The following is a 22,095-nucleotide window of genomic DNA, read 5'->3' on the forward strand; positions in this document are numbered from 1 at the left end:
CTCCCTTAAGATGCAGTAAAGCAGGGACAGGACAATGCAGGGCCCCACTAAAAGAAACATGAAGAGATGTCTTGGCTTTGCAGCACTTGCAATCCTTCATCATCCTTCCAATGTATTCCATCTCCTGTCCCTTCTTGCTCAACCCTGTCATCCCAGGCTCACCACTTCCCCTCCTCAGAAGAAGCAGTGACAACAACAGTGCCCAGAAGACTTCAGATAATTTTTTTCTCTGATTCTGCTCACAGAGTAAGTCCACCCCATAATGTCTGGGAATTATTTTTGTGGTTATACTCTCAACTCCAAGATAATCCAAGAAACCTGGCTACTGCATCTGACTGCAGTTCACTGACTTCCAAGGACGTAAGATGCCCAGGTGTTTTCTAAAATCTGCTGATATATGGAAGAGAGAATCTGAAAGAAGTAGGTTAACAGAAGTCAGTGTACTCTAAGGAGATTTCCTATAAAACGCTAGCAGTCAGGTTGGAGAGAGGGGGGAGAGGAGGAAGGGAGAGATCGGAGGGAGGGAGGCAGGCAGGCAGACCAGTTTGGTGACTTCCTTATTTATTTTCATATTTTAATAAAGAAAAAAATTGCAAAACTAAAGAAGAAAATACTTAGAAGGCAAGGTTTCCATAGGAAAAAAATATTTTATTTTTTTAAGAACAAATTCAGTTTGAAACAGACGTGGAATGTGATTTTCATAATTTTCATTTTCTGGGAACTAATTGCAATGTGGAACTAAAGCAGATTTCAAACTTATTACCGGCTAGTCTTAATACAGAATGAAACAAACAAACAAAAACAAAAAATAAAATTAAAAAAAAAGAAAAAGAAAGAAGAAATTATTTATAACTCAAGCATAATACTGTGTTACTTACAAACTGGGCAAAGAAATTCTTAAATAAATATTCATGGTACACAATTTCAGCACAAATATGCGGCAATTTGGCAACCTTTTATATAATTTTTTCCTCAATACAGTGCAAAGGGGAATGACACTGCCTTTAAACAAGCTGTAGCTAAATACATTGCAAAATTCAAATTTTATACAAAACATCTTGCTCAGACTTTATAAAAAACCAACATTGCTCTATATACACAATCTGGTTAAGAAAAGCCTTTTTTGTCTTATTTTCATGTGGGTATTTTTATTATTTAAAAATGTGAATAAGGCTACTGTAACACCCCAAATCCATATACAGTAAATCTGAACCTATTTACAGCATCTTCACTTAGACATGATGGTGCAAATTCCAATTCGGGTGACTAGGGATGATCATACAAGCAAGGCATTTACAGTAACTTTTCAAAGCTGGACCAACGTCAAAGAAAGGAACAGTTGGTAGATTGTCATAATTCTGCACCAGACACAAAACAGACGCACAGTACATTTTCTTTTTTTCAATTGGTTGCAGGTTGCTCTTGAGCAATTAGTCTGATTTTTTTTTTCACAGTTTAGTATGTAACTAGAATGTAGCCAACTGATGAAGCGTAGATATGATTTAATAAAAATAAGGCTCAGTAAGCCCATCCCTTCCCTTTCTCCCCCTCCCCCAAAATAAAATCTTAATGACTTACAAGAGAACCTTGTATGGATGGATTCATATAAAAGAAGGGTTGTTGAAAAGAATTACATATGTACTGTAGTTAGTCACCATGGTAACCTTCCACAGAACCATGGGTTGGAATTTTTTTGTTTTTCGTTTCTCTCTTTTGGGCCAACATCCCAACGTTATCTTCAGGTTCAGAAAACAAAGAGAGTGATCATTTCTATGACTGATTTTTTTCTTTTCTTTCTTTTTTTTTCTTTTCTTTTTTTTTTCTTTTTTTTTTTTTTTTTTTTTTGCAGGTGCTCACCGGAGGTCTGAGAACCCTAAAATGCTGTTGCTACATTTTCTTTCCAAATCAGAAAGCAAAGTGTTACCATAGTAACATGACTATGTTAGAAATGTCTATTTGCATAGCACATATAAAAGTAGAGTTTTTTTATTTCCTCCCCAGGGTGGGAGCTTTAGGGGAATAGCCACGCTAGAGAGAAAACTTTAACCTGAAACCCCCCTCTACAAATCTCAACAAAATCTACAGAACACATCAGCCTGTAAGGCAAGGGAAAACACAACACAGAAAATAAATGCCGGCACATCTTGTTGCTGTTAAATATGTGATGCAGTAACACTGAATTCCTGATTTTTTGGACCTTGTATTTTCTACTTTTCTCTTACAAGATGCTTTGGAATTTTTCTTTTTTTAAACTATGCTCCCACTGGTGGTTTTGGATGGCTGATTTTTTTTTTTCCAGAAGTAGTTTATTTAAAAAAAAAATGTGCACATATGCATACATATATATGCATAGGTATGCATATATAGACTTATGTATGTGTGTATATACATAGACACACACACACACATATATATATATGTAAAATGATGACAAGTTAAGACTATGTAATTGCCGCAAATGAATTTCACATCTTCTGGTGTAGATTCTGTGCAATCTCAAAATATATATTAGTAAAAAAAAAAACCAAATCAAAAGTAAGAAAGAATGAACAAAAGAAAAACTCTCACTTTATATCCCTTGTGTTCTATACACCTATTATAAATAAGACATATTTTGCTTCTCCATCTCAGTGTCATAATTTATTTTACTCTTACGGACTGCCAGAGGTTTGCCATATGTGCTTTAACTTTGCAACAGAGCACCAATGAACGGCTGTGTCAGTCAGTACCTACACTCACTGTGCAGGGACAGCACTACAATAAGCCAAAGTGCCAAAAGGGTCAGTCACAAAGAGATTCTGCCTTACTTTTAAAGCAAGGTTTTGTGGTTTGTTGTTTTTTGGGCTTTTTTCCACAACTTTACCAGTGATAGAATTATAGCTCATTTGACCCACTGGCTTATAATCATCTTGGTCACTTGGCTCTCTGTTGTTTTCTTAAATGCTTTCCCTGTGTTTATTATAATGTGATAGTATAGCAGCTGAGTCTGCTTAAAAGTCACCCAAAGCAGACTACATTTTTGCTACAGCTTCAAAGCTGTGTATTTTATTACCAGTACCACAACAGCCCTTCCCTAATATATCCTCAGCGGCCTGCTATTGTCTTGTCTTCTCCAGGCTTGTTCACTTACTAACAATACCCCTTTGTTCTACTGTATTGAAGGTACTATTTTTTTCTGCACACTGGTATTTGATAACCATGAATTCCTTCAAATGCAGCCATAAACCACTGCGCATGTTATTGTGTTTCCTACTTGCCTCTTAAAACTTAGCATACCAAAGTGCTGTGCTACCTAAATGTATTTGTTTTTCTTCCCAGTTTCTACTTTTGAGGCAGCAATATTCAATTGCAAACTTCAATCAGCCCTTCCCTCCACCACCCAGTCCTGCTCTTGACTTTGTTGACAGCCTAACTTTTTGGCTGGAAGGCTCCTTACTATCAAACACAATTTTTATAAATGCATTACCCATTCGAGTGAGGCTGCTGTAGCAGATGGATGGAGTGCGGATCTCCAAACATTAATGTTCCATTAGTGATTCAGGAGGTGGAGTGAAAGGAAATCTTATGTGAAGGATGGCAGAGCCCCGGATAACAGAAACAAATGGAACAGTGACGGACTAAAAGCAAGAGAACTTTAACGAGTCTTACTTAGACACCAAGGTCTGTGTGACAAATCCAGTACGCACTGAGAGAGACACACAAAAGTCAGAAGATTGCATTTCAAGCTTGATATATCCTAGAGCACCTTCCCAGGATGCCTAGAGCTATTAACATCCACGGATTGCTCCATCTTCCCTTGGCTTTTGTACATGCCTGAACGCCCACAGCACATGGCTTTGAGGATGATGAATGTAACAAGAGTACAGCAATCAGAATGGGCATCTTCTACATAAAAGTCTTCCAGCTTTTAGTGAATACTTATTCACCGAGATAGGAATTCTACAGACTAGGTAAGCTGTCCAGCTCGCGTCGGTTCCTGGAGAAAGAGCTGTGCCTTCTCCCCCCTGTGCTTAAGTCAATGCTAGTGCACAAGGCGTCATCACAAACCCCAACAGAAAGCATTTGACCAGTGAGTTTCCTCTATGACTCAACTGTACCACAGAGCTGGTTGTGTGTTTCTCAGACCTTGTAATAAATGTTTGCTGGACTCTGAGGAGGCATCTCTTGAACTATGTACACCGGATGTCCATAGTCGCCGCTGACCTTTTCATAGTGGGGGCAAAAGACACTGTCTGCAGTCCTTAGAGGAATGATAATGTCACTGGGCTCAGAACCATTGTTGTTGCCACTGCGCTTTGGGGTGGCTAATGTACTAAGTGATAGAGTTGTCGTGTGTTGCGGGGAATGCTTCCTGTGTCTTCTCCGGTACTTCAACAAAAGAACCACCAAAGTGATGATGATGACGATGAAAATGATGCACCCTGATGCAATCCCTGCAAATAAGGCCACCTCTGAACCCAGTATACTGGAATGCCCAGCCTTACTGCCATCTGTGCTAGATCCTGGAAAGAACGGAAATACAATAGACAAAAGTTATTGCCATCCTGTGACCCATTTATGTTGCTTAAAAATGTGTAGAGTAAGCAAGACCAGAAGAATTAACTGACAGCTAAACTTTGACAAACCAATTACCCTGTTAGATAGCTAAATGCAAACAGCCGAAGTCAGCAATCAATATAGAACAAGACTTTGTGTCTGTTGGTCTCACTTTTGTGTCGCTCCCAAACCACTCTGTTTCATACATCATCATCCATCAGTGGTGAGAACTGTCACTGACAAGGCAGCCTTTGATGCACACGGCATCTTTTAACAGATGCCGGCCAGCCCCGGGCACAAGGGAGGGGTGGGATAGAACTGGAAGGGAAAATAACACAGGGAAATGACAATTCTCAGAACAACTGGTACTGTTCAGTGCCACACTGTTCCCTCTGCTCTTTTATCTTTTGCACACTGATTTAAGTTAAACCATCCTTAGTGCCTCTTTACATGGACTCCTCTTGCTTGGAAATGAAACTAAGGAGCTTGAGGCAGCGTGGGAGACAGGCAAAATGTCTACAGCATGCCTGTTCGTATTAACTTACAGTTACTTAAAAGAAAACAACATCATGAATTTGGTAGTCAGGAAAAGCTCATGTGCTGAACAGCCTATTGAGTATTTGCTGCCCATCACACCATCATATGATACTTGTCACAAAAATTACGTGAATGCTCACTTGGCACGTTTTCATTTCAAGTTTGGACCTATTTTCCTCTCTTGATGCTCACTCACAATGAAAAAATGATATAGATGCTACATTCACATAATTGTTAACTCTTCCTTCCAAAGCCTCTGCAGGGATCAGCTGAAGCCACTTACTGTATCAAAGATTCATTAGCCCAGTAACTAATGACAGAGCTGGCAAGGAAAACTTGTGGCCTTTTTTGGGAAACCCAGAATCACCTGTCAGAGAAGTTTTACTTTGTAGCATTACTAATTACTGAATTTTCTTCTGGACAGCTTGAGTCTTAAGAGTTAGGTTTTTTCTTGTTCACCCTATGAGTGAAATGCATCCTGAAGATATGTGTTTGGAATCATCTATTTATTTTGCTAAGATAATTATTAAAAAAAAAAAATCTTTACATTTGGTAAAAGACCAGACATCCATGTCTAGACTTTATATGGTCAGCTAAAAGATCAGGACATTAATTATAGATGCCTTGAAATAAACTTCATAAATGGCTGTTGAGAACCACTTGACAATGTCTTATGCGGGAAGAGAAAGACAAAGACTTGTTCATCTGCCAGAGTACTAAATGTAAGGCAGCACAGACCACTGTTAAGCTGCTTAGCAAATGTCCTATCCAAAATTTTTCCTGTAAATGAGTGACATTATCACAAGACGTAATTAACTTCTACAGCAGAGTAGAAGAGGGGAGAGAGAGCAGCTGTTGCCAAAACGTGCAGCTCCCAGACACTACCCACCGGAGCAAACAGAACAAGCTTTCGCTTCATCTCACCATGAAAACATTTGCTTTTCTGGCGCTTAAATGGTAAAATAAAACACATTTGGGGACAAAGGAGGAGAAGACGTTCCAGGGCAAAGTCCCACCACACCTACCTGAGTGGTCCTTCACAAAGGGGCTGGTGGTGGAACTCTTCCCATTGGTGCCAGCTTCCTGCTCGGGGCGCTTGGTGGGATCCGTGTGCCGGGGCTGCCCTGCCGAGTTGGGATCTGGGGGAGAGAAAGACGACTCATGCAGCTTTGGCACTTGACGGTACAGAGCCTTACAAGCTGGCTCTAGGCACCTCGTGAGAAACAAATGGTTTAACAGAAGAACCTTTATGCAAAGGACTGGGAGATACAAGAACGTAATTTTCCTTTTAAAGCAAAATGGTTATATTAGTTATTTCAGGTTTAAATTGTGAGGCCATCTGCAGAAACTATAGGGTCTCCTGTAACTGGCAAGAAAAGCTTTGCAGATGACATTTCAGTTTAACTGAGGAAGTTGATTGACTACTAAACCAACTTCTACTTAGAAGAATAATTCTTTCTTCCTGCACAATAGGTTATCTATATGTGAAAAGAGACAATGAACAAAAACCTCTCTGTAATCAGAATTCATAACAAGCAAACTATAGAAATATTAGCTTCCCTCTTTTCATGTATTTTAAATAATTTTGAGCAGCAGAGTTGTGGCTTTTGTTTTTAAAATAAAAATAAAAATGACTGAAACACACTACTCCCAGGTGACCTTTCCTTCTAGGGATCTCTCCAATGAAGAGATCTTATTATGTTAACCCTCCTTCTGTAGAAATCTGTCAGTAGCTGAGGAAGAGAAAATAGGCTTTGCTTTCAGACTGTAAGGGAGGAATGACCACACTAGACTCGACTGGCTCTCTGCTCTACACTGCTAAAAGAAGCCTGAAAACTAAAAAAGACATTGAGACCGATCAAAGTGATTTCATGAAACAGCAGATGGTCTTTACCTTGTCCAACTTTCATGAGGATCTTCATGGTTTTTGTCTGGCACACCCCTCCCTCCTGGTTATCCAGGCCCTCCAAAGACCCATTTGATGTTGCTGATTAAAAATAAAAGAAAAATAAATAAAAATAAAAATAAATAAAAATCAGGAAATCAACAGGCAAAGTGATGTGAACATGAGTGTCTGAAAGCAGGGATCTTTCAATCTACCAGAACCTGTTCTTGTTGCTCAGGCTGACCTATGGAAAGTTGTGAAATGTTGAAAGCCAAAGGAATGAATACACTGGTAAACTGTACAATATATACAAATGGAGGAATGTGTTATCAAGGTTTCAAATTTACCCAGCAACCTTTTATTTTCCTATGCACAATTGACTGACTGACTTACTTGGACAAAAACACACCATCTTGCTAAAAAGGTGATGGAGTTAGCTGAAAAGGAAGCTCTGGCAGGCTCAGAGGAGAAAAGCACTGAAAAATCACCCTTTTTTTTTCCCCTCCCAACAATATCTTTATAATCACCATGTTACACCTGCTTCCTCTATTACAAATCTCCTGCTGGAAGAAGTGAACGCATACAAAAGACCCAGGTGAAAGCTAAGATTCTGAACTGATTGGAAAACCATTTAATATTTTAAAGTACAATCTCACTTTTCTCAGCATTGAGGAGCCTCTGCAGGGGTGGGTGGCAAAGGGGAATACGCTCTATTCTCACGGAAGCCTTTTAGCTCATACAAACAACAGGGTGCTTTCCCCTGTGCTGATATTGTTCTTGCTTATCTAGGTGCCAGCTGGAGCCACGCGATCCAGGCGCCGGCTGACACTGCCATGCGATGTGAGTGCAAAGCACCACTCCCTGGGAGAATCCACAACACTGAATCACGGTGTATGGGTGCGCCGCTGCTGCCACAGCCAGCTGTTGGTTGCAAAACAGCTGCTGGAAAATTATTTGGCAGCTCCTTGGCAGCAGGCATTGCGGCCACTGCACTGCACTGGCTACTGGCCACCGCGAGCAGGGCACAACTGCCAGTGGCAGGCTCCGGATTCACTGTGCAAGGCATGCACTGGGGGTTTTCCTACCCTGGCTGTCCTGGGGATGGAAACTTCACTGTCATTTCTTGGAGCCGTTTATCCAAGGACCAAAACAGACTTATGAGCGGGTGCATGCACAGGCACCAGCACTGGGCCACCAACTGGAGAAAACAAATGGAAAATGGGATGTAAGGGAGCTCACTGCTTGCCGCGGCAGCGGTGAGCTGCTTAAGCAGCACATGCCTCCCTCTGCCCCTCTCCTTTCAGTTTGTAGGCTTTACGCTCTTCAGGTCTTTGTTTTTAATTCTTGCTCCTTCTCTTTCACCTTCCTTGGGGATTTTCTTTCAAATGCAGTCTATGTGTATTTCCTTTTTCCTTCACAATGTCTTCCTACCCCCATGGCAGTATTTTTCTTGCTCTAATCTTCTCTCTAGCTGTAAAGATATAAACCCCATACCGCTGAACCCTGCTTCCTAGCCTTTGATCTGCTTCTTGTTTTTGTTCCACTTCTGACTCTTTTGTGACCAACTCGAATTACAGCCACCATACAAACTTCCCAAACTGTGCTTTCTTTTCCTAAAATTCCCTTCTCCTCATACGTTGTCACTCCCAGTTCCTCCTCTTGTTCCCTCCCCCCTGTAAAAACATGACAATAGCTGTATGGCAAAAAGACCTTTCAAAATACAAAGAGCACGTTGAGTAATTTGAGATAAAAGCTGATCTGAAATGTGCCACTGCATTGCCAGGCTCGGAAAATAATGGAGACATATAGCTTTTGTTTTCTTTTGTTTTTTTTCCAGAGGGGAAAAAAAAATCAATACCAAGAACCCATCCTGGACATAAATCAAATGTGTCTTTGCTGAAAGTGTTTTTTATGATCTATTTGCCAATGTACCAGCACAAGGACACAGAGAAAAAAAGCAGTAAATAGAAATACCAAAGCTGAGCACCAACTGAATGTACAAATAAAAAACACTGACTTTCTCTTGTGGTTTTTTGTTATTTGATTCTTTTTTAAATCGAGCTGAAGGGAATCACATCTCCTTAAACACCTTCTACTTGATTTTAATTGAATAGAAAGCAGCTTCTTCTGAACATCAATGCCTTTTTATTCTTTAAAGGCCTATCCACTTAACCCACAGAGTAGGAGACCTCAATAGGATGCAGAGGATGCAGTCTGACCTCAGAAAGTAAGATGGCAAAAAAGAATGCAAAATTACTTCAAATACAGTCTCCAAATGAGAAGACCCAGACGTACAATGAGTCTGGTTGTGTGCCTACGCCAGCGCAATCTGCCTCACTTGCTTGCTAAAAGAATGCTTTCATAGCTTTGATGTCAGATGAATGAATTTGCAGAAGTATTCACTTTTTCCACAGTTCTTCAAGGGATTTTAGGAAAGCCTACGTAGTGGCTCAGAGTACAGACTGCTACGTCCTGAGGAATAGGGAATTTTCAAAGAGGAGCATTTCAGTGACAAAGCAAAGTTTCCTTCTCAGCTTCTCCTGTAATTAAACTGACAATTACCCAAGGCCACCAGAGGAAATTATTTTTCAAAATTCATTAAGACTTTCAAAATGCAACCTTGCGTATCCCTAGTGTACCAGGAAGAAAGTGGATAGCTTTAAACACATCGTTTTAAGCTTTGAAAGGCTGCATGGAGAAAAAGAAGTAACCTGGGACAGCAGAGAAAACACAGTTTCATACTGCTAATGCCCCTTGACAGTGCAGTGTGCAGAAGTCAAACAAGGGAGTGAGTACAACCTATTCCTCAAACACTTGCTGCGGCCTTTCTATATTGATCTTCAAATGAAAATTACACCCACTGACTGTCATGTTAGCTCCTCCACTGCACTCACACCTCTGCGGGAAAGTGACCCAGCACCTGCAGCTCTGCTCACACTGAGAGGATATTAAAAAAAGAAAGAAAAAAAAAAAAAAAAGTGCCCCTGATAGGAGTTTTGGATTTAAACAAAAACATAACACAAGTTTCTGGTGTCCAAAATGGAAATGTTACTTTCCAGTGTGTTTATATAATCAGATTTTAAACCTTCCATCCAATTTATTCTTATATACATATATATAAAAAAGAACAAGTTTTTTTACATAAAGGTCTAAATACGGATATATTTTAAAGTCAATTACTGACACGAGCTACCATACAAAGCCCTCTGCTAAGAAGACTAAATACTTAAATATTAACATTAATAAATATAATTATTAATATTAAGTTTCTCATTAGTATTAGTATGTTCTCAGGATCCCACACTTCACTTTGTATTAATACAGCAACACATAGTAATCTAGAAGTAAGTAAAATGTTGCTAAACAGGTAGCAAAATATTTTTAAATCTTTTGGTGGTTAAATATGTCTGATTTTCTGAGACCTGTCCTGCCCCACTGGTGTCAACTGCAAAACTAATAACTACAGTCAAAACCACATGAAATTATTCAACAGTTTGTCCACACCTAAAAATAAACACATAATTGTGCTAAAATCTCTACTAATTTTAAGACTTTCTAACAAAATTGCACACTTCTGGGCCATTTTACAGTAGTTTATCAGACACTGTCTGCATTCCTTGAATACAACAGCAGCTGCCATTTTACAAGGAATGCAAGTTTAGCTTTTCAACATTCAGAAAACACTTACTGTTATGAAATTATGGTTAAGAGTCTTGCTAATACATACTTACTTTAGAGAAGCTAGTATACATTTTCAGGTTGGTAACATACTGCTTTAACATATCCTCCTCCGTACACAAGGGAGAAATTAAATTATTCAGACCAAAGAACCTCATTCAGATCTGCCTCCCCTTCTTTGAAATACATGAATTGTATAAAAACAAACAAAACCCCCAATGAAACAAACAAAGAAACAAACAAACAAAAAAGCCTGGAACTCATGTAAATCAATGTATAATGTTTTACATTTATTTGCTTTTAAAACTCCACAAGTGCTGTTTATTGTACAAAGTGCATTAGTCATAAATGCAGAGGCAGGGATTCAGTGAGCATAGCAGAGTCAGCTGACAAGAATAGTTCCTGGCTATGATTCTTATACAGTCCCCATGGAGAGGAAGTAATATTACATTTTAATATGTCTTCATTTGATTGTTATTACTCTGCCTCCCAGGAGGCTACGCCACTGCATGGATCATGGCTGTTTTCAACCTATCAGGTTGGTAACATTGCTCTAATCAGACGGAGAATTAAGCTGCTGGATTTGTGCCTGTATATAGCTTTTCATTCACAAAGAGATTAGAAATGAAGGCACAGTCACAAAAATTCAACTTCCTTCACTCCTAAAAACACACATTACAAAATGAAAAAATGCCACCACAATTACTTAAAACACCCGCAGACAAAAATCTCAGCCTCTTAATTCTGCTATTATTACCCACAGTTTCATGTTTTAGGATTATGAAAAACATTACCTATTTGCAAATTAAATGCCATATGCTTTGAACCAACACAACTTTAAAACACATCTATTTCTAGTGCTTGAATATGAAATGGACTACATAGCTGACGAGAGAAAGGATGATCATCTTATTTAATTTTCCTGTGAAAACTAAATGGACTTTAAAACACAGACTATAGGAATGAATGAATGATGTCAACTGATGGGCAAGGGCAAAATTGATTTTGTCCCTCCTTAGTGTGCTGGACAATAAAAGTCATTTGGCAATATATTAAAGACACATCATTGATGAGGTCATGAAGAATTAATTGCTGCTGATGTGGATCTGTTAACAGCAAATTGAGAATTACAGGTTTTCGAGGGGCAGATCAGTACTATCCAATAGTAGTGATTTTCACAGATTTTATTCATTACGTACTGCTTGAATACCGCATCAGAAAATAAATTTCTCAAAATCAGAATAAAATAAAATCAAATAACACTACCTATTTCCACTTTTCCCCTGCTGTGCCTAGAAACAGAGAGAAAAAACAGCAGCAAAAATCCACACAAGCTTTAGATCCAACAGTAAGAAGTTATTCTTAAAGCAAAGCTGCGCTTGATCTCACAAGCACTCTCAGGATTACTAAGTGCATGTAAAGTTTTTGAGGGTTTTTTATTTTATCAAGTAATAGAACACTATTTTGGACAGGCATCATTGTGCTCTGACTGCTTTCATCTGCTTTTGGTCCTTTTAATGATAATCTTAGTAAAGCACTGAATAAATAATTCTTCTTTTCTAAAAATTTAGATAATTTACGGGAGAGGTTTAAGAACACCAGAAATCACACACTGCAAAACCATAAATCACTGATCACAACAGGGAGGTTGTTTCTAGAATAGCCATGGACAAAAGAACAAGGTAGCTGAGGTAATAGAAGGAGTGTTTTAATTAAATGAAATTAAATTCAGCACCCTGGTAACAATGCCAGATCTGCATGGAGATCTGAAACAATCAAAAAAAGTTGTTCAGGCCACTCACCAAAGAACAGGTAGTTTGGCACACATTACGCTGAGTGAGCTGAAGAATGTTTAGAGGGAAGAGAAGTACGCTAATTTCAAATACTAGCAACTAATGGTTTACCTTTTCTTGTAGTGACAAAAATAAGATTGACTCTGAAACCTTCGCTTTTAAAAAAAATTAAATTGTCTTCTGAAACGTAACCATCAGCAGTCCAAAACCTGGACCACAAGTGCTAAAACTTAAATGCATTACAAATAGTTGAATGGAGTGCTGTTATGTGTTGACTGTGTTTTTATAACAGACAATAAAATCACAACTTTCTACTGATCTTGTAGAGACAAAGAAATGATCCTAAAAAAAACCCAAAAAACCCTCAAAACCTGCTGAATTTGCTCAACTAATACAATTTAGGACACCAAGTCTATAAAGAAAAATGTATAAAAACAGCTTACCAATGATTTTGCTTTTTTCTAACATGTCTGGTTTTTTATTTGCCCTACTTGCAAAGTCAAGGTGGCAGCAGAATTTTGAGGAGCTTCTCAACCTAAAAACCATTCAGAAACTCTCATTCTCTCTATCTTATTCCACATATTGTTTCAAATTAAGATAGATTTTTTTTACTTAAACTAAGGCTTAGGGAGTGTTTATAAATACTCCTGATGCCAGCCTTTTTCCCCTGTATCCACACATGAGGCAGAACTTCAATGCGCAGAAAAGGACAAGAATTCTCTATTCTTCTTTTTCACTTTGCATTCCTGTTTCATAAATTAAGTCCTATACTGCATGTCTCAGGATTTATATCTAAACAGGATCCACAAATTATATTCTGCACAGCAAGTAAGCAGCAAGTAAGCAGCAATGCCCCCTCCAGTCAAGCTAAAACCCGAACAAAATGAAGTGAAATAAAGAACAGGCCTCTTCTTGCCAGGAAGAAGCAAAGGCTCTGCAGTGAAACTTCATGATTCACTTTTCTAACCACTGCTCTAAAATGTATCTTGTCCAGCTGTGAATAGCGTGACTTGTGGTACTTAGATGGGATTCATGATACAAGGGTATTTATATAATTCCCCATAAAAGTCTCCACTTGTATTCGTATGTTAAGAGAGGGACAGATTCTATTACTGTTTCAATGGTTTTTTGAGGGTGCAACGTGGAGGACGCAATCAAGACAGAGCCAATCAATTCTGTACTGCAATATACTTTGGTATATACCAGCTGTACGATTCCAGGGACATCTCTGGAAATCCACAGACTCTCCATCCCACATCTCATGTCATCCAACAGCACAAAATAGGAAGAGAGTTGTAAAGTTTCCTACATTCAGAATGATTTTATTAATTCCAGGGAGGCAAGGCACCATATAAGAAAAATATACGTGGTAAAAAAAAAAAAAAAAAAAGCCATTTATGTCAACAAAGTCTTTCCATAAAGGGAAAATGAGACAGTGAGAGAGCTGGAAAACATCAAAAAAGCTGTGAATTCTGACTGTTTACTTCTGCCTATCATTTTAAAAACACCACCACTTTCTCTCTGGGTTAAGGAACACCACAGCTGAAGTGTAATGAACAGTAAACTATTTGCTGAATTATTATCCATTACTGAAGGTCACAGGTTCCACCCACCCATAACAAAATCCTACTTGCTTCACTGCTGTCAAGTGCCCCTTTACAAAATTCCCTTGGAATGATTTAGAGATTATATAAAAACAAACCAGAGAAGCATCTCAATACTGTACCACTGTGAGCGACAATTTGAGTCTTTCATTACAGTTAAGCATTTCTAAAAGAATTTCAGTTCTATATTTCACATACTCTGAGAAATGTTGTCAGATAATGATCCACTGCACACATGGTTGCTTCTAGTTTACATAAACAAATTATATATTTGTGAGTGCTGAAGTAACTGTGGCAGATGTAGGCCCACTAATTATGATGTACTTAGTGTATATCTGAAAGTATGCATCTAAAACAGATTACTAGTTAGTTGGCTTCACCATTCACAACAGGTATTTTATGCAAGTTTATCCTTTCTCCCAGCATGCTACTCACAAAAGCGTCTCATGGATGCGGAGAAGCGTCTCCCACTACCACAGCAAGCTTTGCTTAACAGTTCAGCTGAACAGAACTAATAAAATTAGTTAGCATTCAAGTTACACTGATTGTTGCTAATGACAAGAGGGCTTGCTGGAAACAAAAACAGAAGCTTTAACATTAAATAAGGACCCACTTTCTGTATCATACAAATTCAACTTTACAAGGATGTTCACCTGCCTTAAAAATCTCTCTGTTTTTTTATCTGTGGACACTTGGATAAGAAAGGGTTATAGTGAAAGTTCATATTAAATAAATAACAAACCTCTTGCTCATTCCACTGTCACTAATTGCATGCAATGATATTAATGACCCAGTAATTGCTATACGACTAGCACTGAAGTGGAAAACATCATTCTGAGGCAGAGTTCATCTCTAGGTGGTAGGACTTCACCAGTGACTGAGTTAATGCCTAGTGACAGTTTAGAATATAACACTATAGAGGAGAAAATGTGCCAGTCTCATGGTTATAACAGTTTAGATGGACATGATGTTATTTGCTTTGACCACACAGAGTCTAGGAGTAACCCCAATAAAGTGCCACAGTCAGACTTTGCCCTGTGGATGAACCTCATTCCTTTCAGGGGAGATGCTCTGTACTATAACAATCTAGAGCAATTTTCCACATGTTTGCTTCAATAAAAGAATACCTTCATCTCCTGCTTTTACATGTAGCACAACAAAAGTGTGCTTTATTGCAAAACACAAAAAGCTATTTACATCATCTAACTATCCTTCAGCAACACAGAGTTTGGCACCTTAGTACTGAGATCAATTATGATACTATTGGATGACTGTACACTTGGCAAAGATGATCAGAAGTTAAGCACTGTTTTGACTGCAGTATGCTTATGTTTGTGTTTAGAGCTGTAAAATACCCACAAAGTAAAGCTTAATGAGGAAACATTGCAGAAATGAAGCAATCTGAATTTCCATGGTTCTACAGGACCTCCTGTTCAAATACTTTCCATTAAGAAATTAAGAGGTTTAGCTGCTTTAGAAATTATCACGTAGGCACATCTTGGTTCATTTTATGAAACTCCAGTGGGATATGTTAATCTGCCAATGTTTAGAATTTTCAAAAGTCACAACTAGACAAGTGAACTGATACTTTTAATACTTATATTCATAGAGATTTTAAAAGTTCACTGGTGTTTTAACAGTGTAACATTATTTAGTTGGGTTTTTTTCCCTTTTGCAATGTGAATTATTTTGCTAATGTCTTGACTGTGCTACCAAATCTGCTGTGGCAGGCTCTGGACGGCATGTGGAATCAAGCTTCAGCACAGGCTGGGGCCAAACACATGGAAAGCAGCTTTGCAAAAAGGCTCTAAGGGTCCTGGTGGACACCAAGTTGACCATGAGGCAGCAACATGCCCTCATGGCAAAGGGGGCAACCAGCTCTTGGGCTCAATCTGTCAGAGCAGCGGCAGCTGGTTTGGGGAGGTGATACTACCACACCACACTCTTCACTGGTGAGGCCACACCTGCAGTGCTGGGTGCAGTCACAGGCTCCCCAGTACAAGACAGACATGGACTTACAGGAGCAAGTCCAGTAAATGCTCATGAAGATGATGAAGGAACTGCAGCAGCTGTACAGAAGAAGGGGCTTTACCCCTGGGGATACTCAAAACTCAGCTGGACACGATTCTGGGCAACTGGCTGCAGGTGGGCCTGCTTGAGCAAAGGTCTGAGCAGGGGACTCAATGAGTTCCAGAGCTGCCATCCAAACCAAACCATTCTGGGATTCTGCAATTGGCTGTGCTGTTGTGGTCTGACGCATTTATGTGCTAACATAAAATACTTGAAAAACAAATCATTTTAACTTTTACTGGCAGGATTTGGATTCAGAATTCTGTTTCTCTCACAGCAGCCCAGTAAGCACATAAGGACTGCTCTGCTGCTGCGGTTTAGTGATTTTTGGTGTCTTCATTTACTGAACACAAAACAGATAAATCATGCTAACAAAGATCTGAACATGCTTTTAAAAACCAACATTATCAGCTTAATACGGACTCTTCTCCAAGAACAGCTAAGACTACCTTAAGCCTAATCCTGCGTCTACTCCCAGAAATATTTGCATGATTTCCTTGGGACCGAAAAAAAGAAACTGGAAGACTGCCCATTAGGGCTTAGTTTTATAGTCTGATTTATCAGAAATAAATCCTGAAATATTCTTCGTCCAAGGTTTCCAGGATTGACTGAAGTCAGGAAAGAAAATCCAAACTGACATTTAACCCTGGTTTTCAGCCATTCCAACCTTTTGTTTTAGCTAATGCAGTTCTCAGACAAAAGTACATTTCCCCCATCCCAGCTATGTAAAGACTTTAATGAGGCAAACAATTTCAAGTCTTTAAAAAGAGTTTCATTAAAGCCCTCATAAATCCTTATGTAGCTCCTCATCTTTTATTTTAGGACTTAAAATACTGCAATATGTAACACATATGATACAAGCAATTCTATAAAGACTAATTATCCCACTTGATGAGCTAAATGATCATCACTGAACCTACGTACAAAATAAAAGTTAAATGTGTTTCAGTGTGGTAGTGCACTCTCAATCTTCAGTTTAGACAGATACTTTCTTCATGCTTTCATCATAGCATGGCATGTCTTTTCAATACACACCCCCTCGATTTAAACAGTTACTCATATCCCGAATAGAAAGGATAAAATACATACGCAACACAATCTTCTTCCGCATTTAGTCCTGTTAAGGATGTTTATGCAAATCTAAGAACATACACATTTTGGAGAAGATCAGGGTTTAAGCTTTTTTTGCAAAGCACTACAAATACTACATATATAAAGACTTCTAAAGGAGAATATTGTATCTTTCTTTGTGAATGTACTATATTTCCTGTATTTATAAACTGTTTCTGAGGAACTATAAAAGCGAGTTATAAAAATAGTGACTAAAACTATTAAAGAGCTTCCTGTGAAATTTTAAAATCTATTCAATTCATGGGTATTTCCTGAATAATTTTTTCTTCCTGTCTGAAAAATTATTCTTCATTTTCATCTGATTCCATATCTATTTGGAATACTTGCAGGGGTGCGGGGGAAGATAACTGTATTTTTTTCACAACATGCCATCAATTAACAAACTGAGCATTCCTATCTTTCATTTCCCTCCCTTAGGAATAGCGACATAATAACAGATTTCCTGCGGAACTATCTCTGTCTACTTTAAAGGAGATAAACGATTGGTATTGCCTAGGTAATGGCACCGAATATGAACACAGTCCATCAATATAAAATAGCCTTATTCTCTTACAAGACCTGTGTGGTCTGGGACAAAACCCCAAAGGACCATGACTCCATTAATCCTGCAGGTCTTAGACTCTGTTAGAAATCTGAAGCTGCACAGACAGTGATTTTTCCCTCTAATAATATTATTTGTATAAGCTGTATTTATATTTCATTCAACAAGAGCTAAGTGGTATTGCTGACACATCCCTTAAAAGACTCTTCAGCAAAGTCAAAGACTGACCTCTGGATATCATTTTACACTGAGGAGAAATTATTTATCTCATTTTCTAGGAAGGAGGAAGAGAAAGGAAAGAAAAAAACCTGATCTTTGTACAAATGGAATCAGAGTGACTATTATCGCACTGGCTTTCATTAACACCATCACCACCACCACCACAAAACAAAAAAAAAAACCAACAACAAAAAAAAAGTAACAGTAGATTTCTGGATCACAGAGCCTTTAACAAAAAACAGGAAAAACATCTTTGTTGCAAAGGTAAAGGAACTGAATTTCTGATACAGTATTTGTTCCCATTTTGGCTAGTTTGGCATTAACAAAGAAAAACCTGTTTACTGTTTCCTTTTGGGCAGCTTTCACTAGGTGATTTGGTGGTTGCAGGGGGCTGCAGGCTGAAATCTGCCTCAGAACGTTTTCAGAATGCTCAGCCAGACTGATTAGCCAGCACTTAAACTGGCCAGAATACTAAAATAACATTTTAATGTAAATCTATTTGGCCACGCAAAGAGATTTATTCTTCCCAGCTGGGCCATATTTCAGGGCACAATCTATATTGTCCTTTAATATGTTCTTCCTCAGACAGTTATTGCCCTTTAATTGTAACAGAATGACAAAGTGAAAACATAAAAAGCCTTGTGATTTTTTTCAAACACAGCTAATGCTAAAGTTTCAGAATGACTGTTTTGATTTTAAAAGCCACAGTACTATTAAAGCAGTTATCCAAAATATAGTGCTACTAGCCAGTATAAACCTTTAAATCAGTCAGGGATCAAATATATATACATATATGTTTTTTAATTTAAGCCAGAAGCCAATTATGTAAGTGGATCGCTTGAAAAAAAGTTGACAAAAAAACATTTAAGGAAAGCTGCATATTCAATTTTGCCAACGTCAAAGCCAATGAGCATCATTAGCTCAGCAAGCTCAGCTAATGAGGTCCAGGCAGAGCAAGCCTTATAGAGGAATCTTTCAGAGAACTGTTCTGTAGCCCCTTCCCAAGTCTCAAGTCACTCTGTTACAAATTCGGAACAGGTGAAGATTTCATTGCAGGTGACTTATTTTTTAATGTTGATGATGTCAGCCCATAAAATTCACTTTACTTACACAAAAGAAGAGATGGTGTGAAATATGTGCTTGCTTGGCCAAACTACCTAAGGAGCTTGACGGTGGCTTGGAGGCAGGCAGCACTACTCCCTTCCCTCTGGCACTGCTCCCTTCCCTCTGGCATAGCTTCTCACAGGCTTCCCCTGGTGCTCCCTCAGCACAAACCCAGTGTATCACCGGGCTCTCTGTGCCCTCTGACTAAAGGCCAAGTTTCATGAGGAAGGGTTCAGGACGATTCCTGTTCACCAAAAGTAAACATCTTTGGTATATTATATGCACTTGAACTATGCTAACATGTCTCTCTCACAAACAAGAATCTGCATCTGAGAGGTACTGAAGCAGCAACACCATGACCCAAGTACTTGCAGATCAAGTACTGAGTATCTCCTCAGTATTGAGAAGATACTCATTGCTTGTTCTGAGCAACTCACAACAGCAGAAAATTATACTTTATTCTCTAACCGTACAAAGACATAAAAAGACTTTTTAATGCAAACATCTGAGTTGCAAATCTTCACATCCTTCTGCCCAAGTTTGCCCTTCATATAGATATTTATGTTTTTGGGCATGATGTATCTTCCTTCATGCATCTGATTAAGGATTTCCTTAGAGACTTATGATATGTTAGCTAAATGGTCGCATATTTTAGGATAATCAAACATTAATACTTCTGAGATCTCAAGTACACTTGACCTTCTCCAGTTCTGCTGAAAAGAAATCAGGTAACTGTAGGAAAATGAATCTATTCATTTCTGAGGAACGAAAAATTGATGATAGCAAAGAAGAGAAAAGCAAGGACACTCTGTTACATCATTTATTCACTTTCACAATACCATTTAGTATCGTCTTTCCAATTATTGCTGTTCACAGAATTAACTCTTTGGATACTGATACTCATATTGAGGAATATCTTGCCAAGAAATGGGTTCCTTTTTTTTTAATTTATTAAAGTACCACTAAATGCGAAAACAGATATGAGAAACTTACCCACACTTTTACTTTTTAAAAATAGGGAATGGTGGAATGAGAAGATTTTATGTGCTTAGAATTAGGGAAGCACTGAATAGAAAAGATGTCCTTCTGCTATACCTATCATGAATACATCTGGATGATATAAAAATGATGGTTTAAAAAATTCCTGTGCAATCACATGTCTCTAAAGGGCTCAGGAAGCTGCTTCATCCTGTGTTGCAATTCCTCATCCCAAAATGACTAACCCCCTAATACGAATAGACATTTTACTGTTTAATACAGCTCCACAAACCACATACTATTACATGAGAAAAACAAACTCTGTTTTCAAATAATGGCAAGATGATAAAGGTACATGACGGTGCACAAAACATTTAAAGGGCTGACAACAGCCTGCCAGCATAAACAGCGTGAGATTAGGCTGTAGGTGCAGCCACAGCAAGCACTGCAAAGATGCTGAGCTCAGTCAGCTCTTGTGTTAGGTTTGTTTGATGCCACTTAGTTGAGGGAATGCAAGATCCTAAAATACTTCAAAATCAAAAGCTGGCACATAAAATGCATCATTGCCTTCATTTCACAGCTTTTCCACCCCCTCAAAAAACCCAACAAAACAAGCAAAACAAAACTCAAGGAAGGAAGGAAGGAAGGAAGGAAAAGAAAGAATTACAGGTCTGTGAACAGGGATGTATGCAAACAATTTAAAGCCTGATTTGTGTACATGACTAAGATGCGTTTTATTACTTATAAAAATGACAGCACATGTTCTGACTACCAGAACTTGCATTGACAAGGCTGTGTCATGAGCTTTTTAATACAAACTGTTAAAACCCTATCTAGCTCCAGTACTGTCTAAAATGGTGTCCCAGCTGAGCACTGGCCTAGTTTTCTACCCTTCTTTCTGCTTCTGAGACCAGCATCACTGAGTTTATTGTTTTCCCCTTGAATAAGAGGAAAGTGAGGATTTTAGCTTCAGGATGGCTGGGTTTTCAAGGGTGGGGTGCTTTTTTGTCTAGCCTATTAAAATGTATGGGTACCCTTGCTGAAGCTCAGTCAGTATGCTAGCAATGGAGTGGTAAGTTAGCCAGTTGTTTATGCCACAATGAGTAGGAAAAGTAATACCCTAGGGCACTCCAGTATTACTGCTAGGCCAGCGTAATTTTTGAGGCATTAGACTGAAGGCTAAGTAAGTTCTTTCAACCAAGTTATGCTGTTAAGCTTCCAGGAAATGCAATGTCTATTATGTCTTATTGCTATAATGAAATAATTATACAAAACTAATGAAAATGAGACGTACTTAATAATTCTCTGGGTAAATCCATGACATAGATATGACAGAACTGACAGTGTATCAGAAAGCTCCATTTGTGCCCATAATTTTCAGGTAATAATTGTAACAGTGCCATTTGTTCCACTACAGTTGGTCTTCTGTGGATGTTTTTAAAAGCAGCACTTAATAATGAGCATATTTCCTCATTTAAGCCAAATATTTGAGCATGGTTATTTTTATGCTACACTTTTTCACTGGAGTTACAGATAACTATCTCTCAACATGTAGTTTTGTCGTTTTCACCCTCGTAAATATCTCACTAGATTTCAGTGGGAAGTTTGTCAAAGTTTTTATTGTTTAAGTGGGATCACATTTTTCACACCCCCTCACTAAACAGAGAAAGTGCCTATATTAAGCAATCTTTAAAACCAAAAAATTGTGGTTTGTATCTCCTGTAACTCTTACTCAGTAATTTCTAAAATTAGTAATTAGTATTAATGATGCAGTGAATTCTAACTTAAGTTTCTGTGACATGCAACCTGTTTCATACATTATCACGTACCATTATGGATATAACTGGGAAGAGAGCATTAATTTATATTGAATTAATTTTCATTTCCATTTTAAAAGTACTTAATAAGAGCACTTTTTAAATTGCCAATATTTTAAAATCAGAAGTTAAGAAATAATTACACTGGCAGACATTACATGAAACAGTTATCAATCCTCCAGTTTTCAAGAAGGGGGAAGAA

At 38.3% G+C, this 22,095-nt stretch overlaps 1 protein-coding gene across 1 annotated transcript in view; it reads right to left on the bottom strand.

The window, feature by feature from the left end:
- Positions 1–627: 627 nt before the first annotated feature.
- The window catches only part of EFNB2 (ephrin B2), a 23,170-nt gene continuing 1,702 nt past the window's right edge, over positions 628–22,095 (bottom strand). The window contains exons 2-4 of the mRNA XM_008629321.2: positions 6,968–7,060; positions 6,099–6,212; positions 628–4,502 (exon numbers count right to left, since the gene is read on the bottom strand). Of these exons, the coding sequence (XP_008627543.2) occupies positions 4,120–4,502; positions 6,099–6,212; positions 6,968–7,060 (590 nt within the window). The 3' untranslated portion in view covers positions 628–4,119. The remainder of the gene's footprint in view (positions 4,503–6,098; positions 6,213–6,967; positions 7,061–22,095) is intronic.

The sequence above is a fragment of the Corvus brachyrhynchos genome, unplaced genomic scaffold (genome assembly GCF_000691975.1).
Source record: "Corvus brachyrhynchos isolate BGI_N302 unplaced genomic scaffold, ASM69197v1 scaffold92, whole genome shotgun sequence".
Lineage (NCBI taxonomy): Eukaryota > Metazoa > Chordata > Aves > Passeriformes > Corvidae > Corvus > Corvus brachyrhynchos.